This window comes from Phocoena sinus, chromosome 19, assembly GCF_008692025.1.
Source record: "Phocoena sinus isolate mPhoSin1 chromosome 19, mPhoSin1.pri, whole genome shotgun sequence".
Taxonomy (NCBI): Eukaryota; Metazoa; Chordata; class Mammalia; order Artiodactyla; family Phocoenidae; genus Phocoena; species Phocoena sinus.
Genome location: NC_045781.1, coordinates 9445451 through 9461045, shown reverse-complemented (window position 1 = coordinate 9461045; position 15595 = coordinate 9445451). Strand labels below are relative to the sequence as shown.

At 49.0% G+C, this 15595-nt stretch overlaps 1 protein-coding gene across 3 annotated transcripts in view; it reads right to left on the bottom strand.

Annotated features, from left to right (window-relative positions):
- Nucleotides 1-15595, bottom strand: part of ERCC1 (ERCC excision repair 1, endonuclease non-catalytic subunit) — a 27796-nt gene extending 12201 nt beyond the window's left edge. The window contains exons 1-6 of one of the 3 annotated variants that reach the window (XM_032612267.1): nt 15130-15595; nt 8888-8931; nt 8679-8760; nt 3397-7852; nt 2810-2921; nt 1590-1805 (exon numbers count right to left, since the gene is read on the bottom strand). In XM_032612267.1, the coding sequence (XP_032468158.1) occupies nt 1590-1805; nt 2810-2902 (309 nt within the window). In that variant the 5' untranslated portion in view covers nt 2903-2921; nt 3397-7852; nt 8679-8760; nt 8888-8931; nt 15130-15595. Of the gene's footprint in view, nt 1-1589; nt 1806-2809; nt 2922-3396; nt 7853-8678; nt 8761-8887; nt 8932-14191; nt 14281-15129 lie in introns of those variants that run through there. The other 2 variants (XM_032612268.1, XM_032612269.1) reach the window with 2 other exon arrangements.

Sequence of the window (15595 nt, the reverse complement as noted above, 5' to 3'; positions counted from 1 at the left end):
AACTGGAAACATATGTTAACAGCAGTACACAAATGTCCACAGCAGCATTTTCATAATAATTGAGAAATATGAACAACCCGAATGCCCATCAATGGATGAATGGACAAACAGAAAGTGGCATATCCATGCAATGGAATACTATTTAGCAACGAAAAGGAATGAAGTACTAATTCATGCTACAACATGGATGAACCTTGAGAGCATTATGCTAAGTGAAAAAAACTAGTCATCATTTGCTAGACATTTGGGTTGTTTCCACTTGGCTCCTGTGAATAACGCTGTCGTGAACATGTGTGTACTAGACTTTGTGGGGACGTAAGACAGTGGTCCCTCAGTATCCACAGAGGATTGGTCCCAGGACCCCCTGGATATCAAAATCCACAGATGAGGTAGTACCGTTGGCCCTCCGTGTCTGCAGGTTTTGTATCCACGGTTGCAGAAGGTTGACCGTATTTTCATTTCTCTTGCATATATACCTAGAGGTGGAACTGCAAGGTCATATGATAACTCTATGTTTAAATGTCTGAGGAACTACCAGGCGGTTTTCCAAAGTGGCTGCAACATTTTACATTCCCACCAGCAGTGTATGAGGGCTCCAACTCCTCCAACACTCTCCCCACCCTTGTTATTGTCTATCCTTTTGATTCCAGGGTATGACGTGGTATCTCATTGTGGTTTTGGTTTGCATTTCCCTGATGGCTAAAAATTTTGAGCATATTTCATGTTCTTGAGTCCCACTATTATCTCTGTACACTGCTGCTCTCTCCTTCTAGAATGCCAGCCCCGTCGATGGCAGAGACTTTATCTGCAATCTCCAGAGCTTAGAAGTGTACCAGGTAACCTCTGAAGACATTTATGGATTGTAAGTGGGTGAACCCCCATTTTAAAGGCTCAGAGGGGTTAAGTCACCCAAGATGATGCCCAAGATGACACAGCTACTGTGTGGCAGAGTGGGATTCAAACTTGGGCCTGTGTTCAACTGTTTTTGAATAAATGGACAAACCTGGGAAGAGGAAAGGTAGCTTCGTGAACACCATCATGCCCCCAACCGTAAGAGTTGGGGTGCTATGGACTGAATGTCTGTGTCTCCCCAAAATTCATAGGTTGAAATACTACCCCCCCAATGTGATGATATTAGGAGGTGAAGGGAGGTGATTAGGTCATGAAGGTGCAGCCCTCATGAATGGGACTAGCACTCTTATAAAAGAGACCCCAGAGAGCTCCCTCACCCTTTCCTACGCTGTGAGGACACAGTGAGAAGATGGCTGTCCATGAACCAGGAAGCGGGTCCTCACTAGACACCGAATCTGCCAGCGCCTTGATCTTGGACTTCTCAGCCTCCAGAACTGTGAGAAATAAATGTTCGGTGTTCAGACCACCAGTCTATGGTATTTTTGTTACGGAAGCCTGAACAGACTAAGACATGGGGCATATTCAACCCACACACGCTAGTTGAATGGATGAATGGTGCTGCTGAGAGCATAATGGCTAGAACTCAGAACTCCTTCCTTGTCCACTAGAAAGCCCTCCCTATAACCACGTTTCCCACCAGAAACCCCAAAGCCCCACTTCTCCAGCCCCCTCCTCACCTGCCGGGGGCTCACAACGATGCTGTTGGATTTTGCTCCTGGTTTGGGGGCCTGGTTGGGGGTCTCTCCTGCCAGGGGTTCTGGCCCTATGGGGCGTGTGGCTCCAGACCCTCCTGGAGGTCCTGAGATGGCGTACTCAGCGTAGGTCTGAGGAGCCGGCTGGGGTGAGGTCTCCACAGTGGGCAGGCTCCGTGTGGATTTGAATAAGGGCTTGGCCTGTGGGGAGAGGTGTGAGAGGGCATACAAAATCTGAACCTAGCCACCTCTCCCCACCTCCTCGGCCTCTACCCTGGTCCCGACCACCATCTTTTCTCCCTTGGGCCACTGCAGTCACCTCCTCACCAGTTACCTGCCTCTGCCCTTACCTCCCACAGTCTGCTCCCCACACTGAGTCATATCATGTTCCTCTTCTGCTCAGAGCCCTTAGGTGGTTCCTACTCAGAGTAAAAACCAAAGTTGTCACTTCAGTCCTCAAGCCTCGTAAAGATCTGCCCCTGCCCCCTTGCCTCAAGGACCTCACCTTCTACGTCTTCCACCTGGTTTTCTCTACTCCAGCCCCACTGGCCTTCCTGCTGCCCTAAAACTTATCAGATTCTCTCTGACCTCAGGGCCTTTGCACTGGCTGTTCCCTTCCCCCCTGATGTCGCATAGCTCGCTCACTCACTTCTTTCACATTTTGGCAAAGGCATCATCTCCTCCAAGAGGTCCTCCCTTGACTGTTCTATCTAAGGTAGCTCTTCTCCCCCATCACACCCTCTATCCTTAGCCTACTTTCTTTTTCTTCCTAGCACATAGGTGGCAGCCACTACTTATCACCAGGCAATTGTGTTCCTGTAGGATTGAGATCTCTGTGTTGCCAGATCCTTTATTTACCAAAAGATGTCAAAAGTGCAGATTTCTTTAAAATTGCCAAACCTTCCAATTCTCAACTATCAGCAATAAATTCATTCCTTCAGAACCAGGGTTCTGGCCACGTAAAACGTATCTCAGGACTACGTCCTGGCTGCCAGTTTGCAGCCGCTGCCTTAGCCCTCCTGACCATGACATTTTACTTTTTACAGGAAACTGATACTTGCAGAAGGCAAAGGACTGTCTTCTCAAAGTGACCCAGGCCCCAACATTTCCTAACCCACACTGTGGTCCCACAGGCCCCTTCCTGTCCCCCTTCCTCCCAACCACACCCCAAGCCTCCCAGCAGTCCCCCCATCTCCTAGCCCTACCCCGGGAGGAGGGACCTCATCCTCGTCCACTGGAATGAGGAATTTCTTCCTTGTGGGTGGGCCAGCGGGCTTCTCCACTCTCTCTTCGTCCATCGCAAGGTCCTTCTGGGGCCTGAAAATAAAGCCGTGGTGTCGGGCGCGAGCGAAGCATCGACATTCCCCAGAAGGAACCCCCAGACACAGCCGTACCCCCAAAAAAATTCCAGGGGCTCCATCGCGTCCAGGTCCAGACACCCAGGGCCCCAGGTTCTATAAGGCCCCGCCCCATCGAGCCTCCACCTGCGGCTCGCCCCGCCCCTTACCGGGACACACTTTCCTTTCGCCACACCCTTCAGGGTCCCACCTTTCTATTCTCCCCGCCCTCACTGTTCCCCGCCTTCCGTTTGCCAGGCCAGACCACTGTCCCCAAACCTCCGTCCACCCCGCCCCCAAGCCTCGCACCAGGATACCTTTCCCTCGCTCCACCTTCTCAAACTCTCAGACATTGTACGATTGATTGGCTTCTGCATCTGCCAATCGCCACCGGCGGTCTCAACCCCACGCCCCTCTCAACCCAGCCCCGCGGTCTCAGCGTCCCGAGAACTCACCTCCTCGCCCCCGGGCCGCGAAGGAAAGACAGGAGAGAGACCGAGGCATCCCACCGCCGGCGCGGCCAGCGTAGCCCCAGGCTCGTCGCACTTCCGGCCTCTCTAGCCCTCCAGCCCGCTCCTGACGTTCCCCAAAGGCGTAGAGCATCGAGAGAGGCGGTTCCTCGCGCAGCTCTCTATGGTTCTGGAGGACTGCGGAGGTTTGGGTTTGGAGAGAGCTGTCCGCCTCTGGCCCTCAGCGTCTCCCGTTGCCGAGCAGTTTGATTTCAGTGCTCTTATTGAGCTCCTCTTGTGTGCCTGGGCTCTGGGCAGGTCTTAGTGGAGAAGGGATGGCGGGTAATCAAACTAGGTTCCTTCTCTCAGTACAGACTTGGGTTTGAATTCCAGCTCTGTCATTGACTTAGCCTCAGTTTCCCCATTCACTCATTCTCTTATTCCACATACATTGCCCCAGATAACGATAGCCCCGCTCCGCCCTTCTGGAGCTCACAACGCATTGGGAGAGACAAACCCTTTCCCAAACAGTGACGATCCAGAGCGGACAGGGCTGGCTAGGAGACCCCAGAGGGCCCGAGAGGTGGGTGGGGCAGGGAACACCTAATCCAGCCCAAGGGCCAGGAAAGAGCTTCTTAGAGAAAGGGACATCTGAGCGGAGACCTGGTTGATGAGTAAATATTAGTCATTTCCTGAAAGGATAGTATCACACTGTTCTAACTTGCAACTCTCTGATTACTAAGGAGAGAACATCTTTCTGTGAGTTTATTGGTCTTTAATAGTTTGTTTTCTGTGGGTTGCTTGCCCATATCCTTTGACCATTTTTTCAATGGTTGTATGCCTTTTTTATTACTGTTAATGTGTCAGAGTACTTTATGGATTCCAATTCTAATTGTTAGTTACACATATTCCAAATATTTCCTGCTAGTTTGCACTTTATATTTTAACTTGTTTATTTTTCTCACACAGAAGTTCTTAGTGTTTATTCACACCTATTTATCAATCTATCCTGATTTCTGGTGTGTTTAAGAGGCTTGCCATACCCCAAGGTCATAAATATAGTTTATCATTTCTTTTAATACTTTTCCTAGTTTTGATTTTGTTTCTTTCATCCATATGAGACTTATTTTTGAAAATGTACTAAGGTAGGAATTTATGGTGGATATAGCTAATTGTCCGGATACTATTTATTTTAAAAGCCAGTCCTGGGAATTCCCTGGAGGTCCAGTGGTTAGAACTCAGTGTTTTCACTGCTGGGGCTGGGGTTCCATCCCTGATCAGGGAAATAAGACCCCTCAAGTCATGCAGCTGGGAGAAAAAAAAAAAAAAAAACAGAAGCCAGTCCTTTCCTTGGTTTTGGTATTCCACCTTTATCTTGTGCCAAATTCCCATGTATACACAGGTCTATCTCTGACATTTCTATTATGTTTCATTGATCTCTGTATCTGTCCCTTGCCTCCATGCCAGTTTAATTATTTCATTTAGATATGTTTTGATATCACATGAGGCAAGTCCCCCACCTCTGTTCAGTTTCAAATCTGTCTTTACCATTCTTGTCCATTTACTCTTCTAGATGGATTTTAGCAGCTGCTTTTCTAGTTCCCTGAAAAATCCTATTGAGATTGAGATTGGAATTGCACTGAATTGATGGATTAATTACAAGAAGATTGACATCTTTTTCATACCCATGAACACATTGTCTCTGTCTCTCCATTGATTTTGCCTTTTGTTAGGGACCTACTGTAAAAGGTTGCTTTCTAATTAATTTTTATTTATATAATTGGTTCATGGTATTAGTTTCCTAGGGCTGCTGTAAAGAAGTACCAAAAATTGAGTGGCTTAAACCACAGAAAGTTATTCTCACAGTTCTGGAGGCTAGAAGTCCAAAATCAAGGTATTGACAGAGCAATGCGCCCTCTGAATGCACTAGAGAAGGATCTGTTCCAGCCCCCTCTCTTAGCTTCTGGTAGCCTCAGGCATTCCTTGGCTTGTGGATGGCCATCTTCTCCCTGTGTGTCTTCACACTGTCTTTCCTCTGTGCATGTCCGTCTCTGTGTCCAAATTTCCCCATTTTACAAGGACGCCAGTCATATTGGATTAGGGACCACCATAATGACCTCATTTTAACTTGTCTCTGTAAAGACCTTATTTCAAAATAAAGTCCCATTCTGAAGTAATGGGGGTTAGGACTCAACATATCTTTTTGGGGGACACGAGTCAACCCTTAACAATTTTCTGTTACTTTTTATAAACTTCTTCCTTCTGAATTCATTTTTACTTCTTGCTAGAGTACATTCTCTTCTAACTTTTTCAGAGAACATTCTGGATAGAAAATTTCTGAGTCTTGCTCATCTGAAAATGTCTTTCTTTGACCCTCACAAATGGAATCTCAAATTCTGGGTTCCTAGTTATCTTTCTTGCAAAGTTAGAAGACACTGGTGCTCCATCTGGGTCACTACTGGGAAGTCTACCATCTCCCTGATTCTCCTTCCCTCATAAGCAGTCTCATCACTGGGTGTAATTTTTCCCCAGGATCACTTACTAGCAGTGTGACCTGGTGCCAGCAACTCAGTTTCTCTGTGTGCGTCAGTTTGCTCATCTCTAAAATGGGGATAACAATAGCATAACTGTTAGGAAGATGAAATGAGTTACGTGTAAAGTCCCTACATCTTTACTTGGCATGCAGTAGGTGAAATATTCAGGTTTGTCATAAAAATAAAATAGTCCTTGACTAAGTCCTGGGCAAGCAGAGGCTGAAGCTGTTGTGGCCACCGCTGTAGCACAGTGCCCAGAAACAAGAAGGGGCTACGGAACCATATGTTGTATGAATGAACAAAGAACAGAAGCAGAATCCTCCAGCAAGCGACTTCACCACTGGGAGCCTCAGTTTTCCCATCTGTAACTGCTGAGCTTGTGAGAATTCCATAAGACCATGGAGCCCCGTCTTGAAATCCATGGTTCACTCATTCCTTGAATAACTACATATTGAGCACCTACGGTGTGGCAGGCACTGGGGACACAGCTGGCAGAAAATTGGACCAGGTCCCTGCCCTGTGGTGCTGATAGTCTCATGGGAGGCAGACCATAAGAAAAAAACCCACAAATAAGAGTTCCAGACAGTCATACATGCTCTGGAGACGATAAAAAAACAGTGACGTGAAGTAGATTATGGGGGAGGGGGCAACACGGTCACAGGAAGAGGGGCTCTATAAATAAAAAATACATATATTACCATCAACTATATATCCATCAAAGCAGATAGATAGCTTACTATGAGCTAAATCCTCACAGTAACTCTCCCCTTAGGTATCAATAGTTCATTTGACAGATAAAGGAACTGAGGCCCCAGTGACATAGAGAAGGACTATGAAAATGTGTCTCTGAATCCAAGAGCAGAGAGAGCTTCTAGAAGGAAGCCAGTCTGGGTGGGACTCAGTTTCTCCCGTTGGGGAATGGGAATTACCAAATAAACCTGCAAAGCGTGCCTTTTCCGCCAGGGGGCGATGGCGCCCCACAAGAGAATTTCGGGTGTAGAGGCGCCGGGGACCGCTGCGCCAGAACCCACCCCGGGGCAAGACCCGTGAGAAGGCGGCGGGCTGCCCTTCGTTTCTCCCGACTCGTTTCACTATCGCAGAAATGCGGCAAAGGGCCTGCTGAGCGCGGTTCAGGTAACTCTGAGTCTATTTATGTTAGTTAAGGGGGAGAAAAGTTGTCCTCGGCTCTGTAATATATTATATTTCCAAGTTTGATTCCTACACTCTTCCCAAATTTAACTTTCAGATTCGGGATTCGCATCTTTCCGGCTCCCAGAGTTGCGAGTTCGAGTCTAAGAGCTGTCCGTACTCTTATTTCCCCGTCCTTCTTCCAAACGCTCCAAGTTCAAATTCCAGTCCCAACCGAAGCTCCCGGGCGACTCCTCGAGTTCAGACCTTGCTCCACTCCCAAACCTTCCCCTAATCCCAACTTCGAGTTTCCTCTGCGCCTCCGAAGGATTGGGGTGGGGATGGAGAATATGGGCACACTTCGCCCCTAATTCCACCCGAGTGACTCTGGGCGGGGGGCATATTGCCGCCGGACCGAAGGCTCTGTTAGCGGGGGCGCGGCCGAGGGGCGCAGTGACCCGGCCGACGTCCCCACCCGCCTCTAAACTTAGCCGCGGTGACGCGCGGCCCGGCAATCGCGGCGGGTCCAGGGGACGCAGGGGCGCCCGAGCGGAGGGGGAACGGCTCTGCTCCGCGAGCCTCTATTTATAGCGCCTGGAGCCCGAAATAGCGCGAAGCCTAGCGGCCAGGATGACGCGGGAGCCGCCGGGGGCTGACTCACCCGGCCCCAAGCGGCGGCCCCCGGATGGGGGACAGTGGAGGCGCTGGACCTGTCCCCGCCCCATCCCGGGCATCTCTTCTGCTGGGACGTCCCAAGTTTCCACGGGGCACTGTGGATGGATATGCAGCAAAAGGAGGATCTGCAGCATGAGAGACTGAGGTTAGATCAGAGGTGGGACCTCCCTTAAAAGAGCCCAGAATTGAGGAAATAACTTTACACAAGAAGAGGGGTTGGGGGACTTCCCTGGTGGTCCAGTGGCTAAGACTCTGCGCTCCCAATGCAGGGGTCCCGGGTTTGATCCCTGATCAGGGAACTAGATCCCACATGCCGCAACTAAGAGTTCTCATGCTGCAAAGAAGATTCCAGCGTGTCGCAACTCAGACCCGATGCAGCCAAATAAATAAATATTAAAAAGATGAACCAGATATACACACGTATTTCTCACCAGCAACAGGACTGAGGCATCTTGGGGGCAGAGAAATGGACACAACCGGCCAACCATCAGGCCACAGCTGTCCCCCTCTCCACTTGCCATGGCTCCTTGCATGCTGTTCCCACTCCCTAGAATGCCTTTCCCTGCCTCCCCAGCCTTAAGAACTCATGCTCCTCAGGGACCTGGTGCTAAAGGCAATGCCTCACAAATGAAAACTCTGTGACCCATTGGACTGGGAACCCCATGAGGGCAGGGCCAGGCCCCTCTCATTCATCACCATGTCCCCAGCACTGCCCAGCACAAGATAGGGCTCTGGAGAAGTTAACTGCATGAATAAGAAGTGTTGGTAATAAAATAAAATGACGTTTCCCAAACTATAATAGCAAATGTTTATTGTATGCTACATGCCAGGTGTGAGTCAGAGAGTTATCTCCTATGGGTCTCACTACAACCTTAGGAGGGAGGTACTTTTATTATTTTCATCATCACCAACCCCATGTTAGAGATGACGAAACTGAGACTCAGAGAATACCTTGCTTGTAGTCAGAGCTGTCTCTTGAACCAGGTCCCATGGCCCCAGAGGTGTTCAGTTCCCCAGATACTGTCTCTAGGCCCTATAGAACCCAAAGGTAAGGAGTGATTCTTAAAGTGCAGTCCACAGAACCTTGGGGGGTTCCCCAGCACTCTTTCAAGAGGTCCCCAAGGTCAAAATGATTATCATAATAATACTAAGACACTTACCTCCCTTTTTTCACTCTCACTCTCTCCTGAGTGTTCAATGCAACCTGCAAAATATCACAACAGACTGAGCACCCAAGCAGAGGTGAAGACCCAGTTATCTTCTGTTTGAGCCAAACATTAAAGTGGGGGACTTCCCTGGTGGCACAGTGGTTAAGAATCCGCTTGCCAATGCAGGGGACATGCGTTCGTTCGAGCCCTGGTCCGGGAAGATCCCACATGCCAGGCAGCAACTAAGCCCATGTAGCGCAACTACTGAGCCCACGTGCCACAACTACTGAAGCCCGCGCACCTAGAGCCTGTGCTCCACAACAAGAGAAGCCACTGCAACGGGAAGCCCGCGCACTGCAACAAAGAGTAGCCCCCACTCACTGCAACTAGAGAAAGCTTGCGCACAGCAACGAAGACCCAATGCAGCCAAAAAATAAATTAATTTTTAAAAAAACCTATAATGAGATACTACTTCACATCCATTAGGATGGCTAAAGTTTAAAAAAATTAAATAAAATATTTTTAAAAAGTAAATAATAAAAATAAAATAAAATATTCTGTTGAGGGACTTCCCTGGCAGTCCAGTGGTTAGGACTCTGCGCTTCCACTGCAGGGGGCATGGGTTCGATCCCTGGTCAGGGAACTGAGATCCCACATGCCGGGCAGCGTGGCCAAAAACATACAAAAAATTTGTTGATTCTCTTAGTTATCCTTTGAAATGATCCAAATGTTAGTTTTATGTCTTGCCTTCTCATCTTTACATCTCATTTTTCTTGTCTTATAGCATTTGCAAAGACTTTCAGGACAACATCAAATGGCAAAGTTGATCAATTCTCATATACTCCATATCACAGCCTTCTGAGATCTTATTTTGTTATCCCTAATTTATAGAAGGAGAAACTGAGGCACAGAGAGGTTAGTCTCTCGACCAAGGCCACAAAGCAAGGAAGCAAACAAACCAGGACTCCAACAAAAGCTTGTGTTTCAACCACTGCCTTAAGAGAAAATTCAATAGCCACCCTGTATTTCTTTAACAGGCAGAATACCCTGCGAGTTTCCACAGTGACCCCCTGGATCTGGAATGAGGTTCTGGAGACCTGAGTTCTGGTTCTGGCTCTGCCTTCTTTCTGAGCCTGTTTCCTGCTGTGAAACAGAAGCTGAAAGCCACAGAAACTCTGTCTTCAGGGTGGAAGGAGACAGGCCCCTAAACAGACTGTATTTGTTTCCTGTGGCTGCCTAACAAACTACCACAAACTTCGTGGTTTAAAACAACAGAAATTTATTCCCTCACAGCTCTGGAGGCCATAAATCCTAAAGCAAGGTATCAGCAGGGCCACACTCCCTCTGAGTTTTCTTGGAGAAGATTCTTCCTTGCCTTTCCCAGCCTCTGGTGGCCCCAGGTGTTCCTGGGTGGCCCCATCACTCTCATCTCTCCCTCCAACTTCACATGGCCATCTCTTCTCCTACCTGTGTCCAATCTCCCTCTGCCTTGCTCTTGTAAGGACACTTGCCATTGGGTTTAGGGCCCACTTGGATAATCCAGGGTGATATCATCTCGAGATCCTAACCTTAATTATATCCGCAGAGACTCTTTCCAAATAAGTTCCCATTGACAGGTCTCAGGTGGACTTATCTTGGGTGGGGAGAAGGGCACACCATTCAACCCACTACACAGATCAAAACAGAAAAATGAGAACAGGACAATACGTGTCTAGACTGGGAGGTGTCCAAAGCTTTGTGACTGCACACACTCGTTCCAGTGGAGAATGTTGAAGCATTTGCCCTTGAGAGCCCAGAGTGGTCTGTGCGTCCTACCTGTGGCGGTTAGAAGTCCCGTGTGTCCCCCATGTTCTGGACATCTTCCACAAGGATGGGAAGTCTTTTTTTTTTTTTTTTTTTTTTTTTTTGCGGTACGCGGGCCCCTCACCACTGAGGCCTCTCCCTGAGCCCAGGATGGCAAGTCTTTAAGGGAGTTTTTCATTCTTCAACTGTTAATGTGGAGTCGAGATATTTTCTCTTTCACAAAATGCCAAATAATAATAAAAATCAACACCCATACAGCACTTAATATGTGCCCTGTTCTACGTGTTTAAATATCTATTAACTCGGGCTTCCCTGGTGGCGCAGTGGTTGAGAGTCCACCTGCCGATGCAGGGGACACGGGTTCGTGCCCCGGTCCAGGAAGATCCCACATGCCGCGGCAGCAGCTGGGCCCGTGAGCCATGGCCGCTGAGCCTGCGCGTCCGGAGCCTGTGCTCCGCAACAGGAGAGGCCACAACAGTGAGAGGCCCGCATACCGCAAAAAAAAAAAAAAAAAAAAAAAAAACCTATTGACTCCTTTAATCCTCACAAAAAACCCTCTGGTGTCTTGCTGGTGATTCTCCTTTCATAGCGGAATAAACTGAGGTGCAGAGAGGCTGGAGTGGCAGTTTGGAAGTTCCAGAGCTTGAACCCCACAGTCTGGCTTCAGAGTCTAGGATCTTGACCTTAAGCCATGCTGTCACCTGGAGGCACACTGTCCCATGTTAAAGCTGGACTTTGAGGAAGCCGTACTCCCAGATCCGTGGTCAGGCCCCGTCTACTGCTGTGATGTCCAATATGGCAGCCACTTGGCTACACGTGGCTTTTAAGCACTTGAAACATGGCTGGTCCAAAATGAGATGTGTCATGAGTGTAAAATCCACACCAGATTTCATAGACTTAGCGTGATTAAAAAGAATGTAACTATCTCATTTAAAAAACTGCTGACGGACTTCCCTGGTGGAGCAGTGGTTAAGAATCTGCCTGCCAACGCAGGGGACATGGGTTTGAGCCCTGGTCCGGCAAGATCCCACATGCCGCGGAGTAACTAAGCCCGTGCACCACAACTACTGAGCCTGCACTCTAGAGCCCATGAGCCACAACTACTGAAGCCCGCGTGCCAAGAGCCCGTGCTCCGCAACAAGAGAAGCCACCGCAATAAGAAGCCCGCGCACCACAACGAAGACCCAACGCAGCCATAAATAGATAAATTTATAAAGGAAAAAAACTGCTGACATTGAGTACGTATGAAATAATATCTTGCATCTATAAATAAATAAATTTATAAAGAAAAAAGCTGCTGACATTGAGTACGTATGAAATAATATTTTGCATCTATCTGGTTAAATAAAATACAGGAACAAATTATTTTCACCTGTTTCTTTTGGCTTTTTTTAGTGTGGCTACTAGGGCATTTAAGCTTGAATATGTGGCTAGTGTCCTATTTCTTGTGAACGGTGCTGGCCCATGGAATTTGCTGTCTCTCCATCTGGGAGGACATCAGATGCTGGAGTGCCATTTGTTCCGGGGCCACTGAGCCTCGGGATTTCTTGGGATGTTCTGGAACAATCCATGTCAGAAGCATATTCAAACAAAGCAACTGATGCTCATGTCAAAAATGTGGCCTTAAAGAACACTCTCAAATCCCTGCCTCCACCAGACCCAGGTGAAGAAGCTACTTAACCAAGAGAGACCACAGCGCCAGGCAGTACTTTGTGGCCACTTGGTATATGGAGTATATTTTTTATTCATAGATTATATACATGTGTGCCTCTACTGAGAGTGTTATAAAATAAAAACTTCCAAAACAGAGATAAAGTACTCATGGATGAGCCAGGCTGCATGAGATCACAAGTTCAAATCCTGACTCTGTCCCCTCCCTAGCTGTGATTCCTTCCATGAGTCCCAGTTTCTTCATCCAGAAACTGGAAGTGTTTGTCCCTGTGCCCTGAGGGCTGTTGGGGGAACTCAGTGAGACCCTGCGTGCAAAGGGCCCGACTTGTGGTCAGGCCGAGAATGAGCTACAGCAGCGACCAGGTTTCTTGAGAGGCGGGGGCCCTGCTTAGGTCGGAGGGAGTCATGCTAGGTTTCTCAGCGGAGGGGATAGCTATGTTGTACCTCAAAGCATGGAAAAACAGTCACTAGGTGGAGAAGGATGGGAAAGGTATTTGGGCAGAGGGAGCCGAATGTTCAAGTCGGGAGGCATGAACAACGCATTCGGGGAAAGGCAAGCTGTTTGAGTATTGTTAGAGGGCAGAGTGAATGTGTGCTGGGGAAAGGGGTGGGGGGCAAGAGATGGGGTTGAAGAAAGCAACAGGCCACGGAAGGCCTCGTAGGTCACAGGACTAGAGCACTGGGGAATCGTAGCAGGCTCTGAGCAGGGGAGAGACCTGACAGGAGTAGTTTTGTGGTTTAGCAAAATCCTTCTAGATGGGAAGGGGCAGAACTGGGGCAGGAAACCAGGGATGAGTACAGAGATGAAGGATGAAGTGGGGAAAAGGGACCAAATAGACAACGGGACCAGAGTAAGGAGGGGGAGGAAGGAGAATATATAAAATCTTTAAAAGATAGAATGGAGATGAGTGATGGGTTATGGGAGGTAAGGGGAGGAAGGTACCAGGAGGAGGCCTAGAACTCTGGCCCAGGAGACAGGGTCTATGTGGGACTACGCCTGAGCTGGGGACCTGGGAGAAGGAGGCACAGGTGTAGGAGGAAGCTGTTGAGGTCAGGGTGAAAGTCTGTGGGACATTCGGAGGAAGGCATTCAAGAGGCTTCTAGACACATGGGTCTGGAGCACAGGAGAGACGGTGAAGCAGAGGCTGGGAGGCCGACAGAGCTCAGACAGGGCTGAAATCCTGACAGTGGGAGAAAGTGGAAGGTGCAGTAGGGTAACTTCACCATCAGCCAGTGATGACAGCAGAAAGTGGTCCTGCCCGGGACAGTAGCCTTGGTATCAGGTTCTCATCCTGGTCTGTACCTGGGGACAGGAAGATGAGCAGACCCAAAGTCCCCACAGGAGTGCCTGCCCAGTGTGGGGTAGAGGGCACAGATGTATACAAGCAGTACATGCCTCCCTGGGGGCAGTGTGTAATGAATGGGTACTTCAGGGGGATACAGTGATCCATTCCCAAGGACCAGGGGCAGTGGAAAGTGTCAGGACCAGTTCCTGGTGGGGGGGGGGGCATAGAGAGGGAAAGCGAATTAACTGGGAGTCTCTCAGTTTCAAATGCCAACTAGTTTAAGGAAATGTATTGGCTCACATGATCAGAAGGTTGAGTAAACCAGCTTCAGTTACAGCTTGATCCAGGAGCTCAAATGATGATATGAAGTCACTGTCCCATCTCTGGGTTTCAAATTTCTCTGATTTTTTTCCTCAGAAAGACTTTCCTTGAGGTAGCAAAGATAGCCCTAGCAGCTTTAGGCTCACATCTCATCCTCTTAGCCACCCCAAAGGGAAGAAAGTGCTCCTAGCCAATGGTCCCATCATTCGTTGTCCTAAATGGGTCACATGCTCACCTCTGAACCAATCACTGTCATCAACGGACAGCCCAACTGGAATACTGTGATTGGCTGGGCCTAGGACACGTGCCATTCCCTGGAAACGGAGGATGGGGTGAGCCCCAAGACAGCCAGGTGAACTGAAATTGAGAAAGGAGTGGTTTCCCAAAGAACAAGAAGAAGGCCGGCAAAACTGTAGATGCCCATGTGGCTGGGAGGAAAGGAAGGTTGGAAAACAGATTTTCTCATACGTTAATGGGGCGTGGGAATAGTACCTCACCTCTAAGGATTAGGGTGAGGATTCCATGAATTAACGCAGGTGAGACATTTAGTAGACTGCTAGGTAAAGAGCAGGTGCTGGATAAAACTAGATATTATTTTAAAACTAGTAATCAGTATTACTACTACTGATGATGAGTGGCTATGCTGGGAGAAATGAGCTCCCAGGCTCAGGAGGAGACCAAACTGGAACTGAACAATTTACGCAGTGAAAGCTCATGTAATCTACACTGTACAAGCTCAGTCCCCAACTGGTTCTTCTCCAGGCTTCTGTCTCCAGGTCTAGGAAATGGGATGAGTGAGGGGACTGCATGAAACCAGGTCATTTTAGAATGTCACCTCCTCAGAAAAAGGCCTTCCCTGACTACTCTTACCAAAGTATCCCCTTTATTATACTCTATCCTCCCATTTTATTTTCCTTACAGGGCTTACCCACAATCTGAAATCACCTTATTTATTTACTGTTTGTCTCCCCCATTAGAACGTCAGCCCCACGAGGGCAAGGATCTCTCTTCTGCCCTGTTCACTGCTGTGTTCCCAGCACCCAGCAAGCCCTTGATAAATACTTGTTGAATGACTAGATAAATACTGCTTATAAAAACAGAGTGCCTAGTTTTCTGATAGGTACTGGGTTCTCCATTAAGGGAAGTGTCCAAGCTGAAACGGAAAGAGCGTACCTTGCAATTCATGATGCAATCCAGTTCCTCTCCAGGCCTCAGTTTCCTCATTTATAAAATCGGTGTGTGGCGGAGGTTGGGGGTCTGGGGGTGTGTGAACTCTTGGCCCAGCCCCTGCCTGCTATCCCCGCAGGAGCCACCAGAGGGCGCAGCGCCTCTGCCCAAAAGTCGGCGCTCAGCCGCTTGAGCCTGGTTGGATGCAGCCCGGTTGGATGCAGCCCGGTTGGATGCGTCCCGATAGTCCTGGAATATTCTGAGCCGCGCTGGCTTCCAGGCGTCCAGGAACCCAAGAGTTCGTGCGGATGGGGGCGGGGAGGTGTCCGCGCTCCTCGAAGGGGGGCGGTTGGGCGGGAGGTGACTCAGGCGCGCGGCCCCGGCCCCCAGTTCTCGCGAGGGAGCGCGCACGGCCTCTGGAACTCGCGCGGCGCCGCGTCCATTTTTACCCGAGCGCCGCTAAAAATAGTCC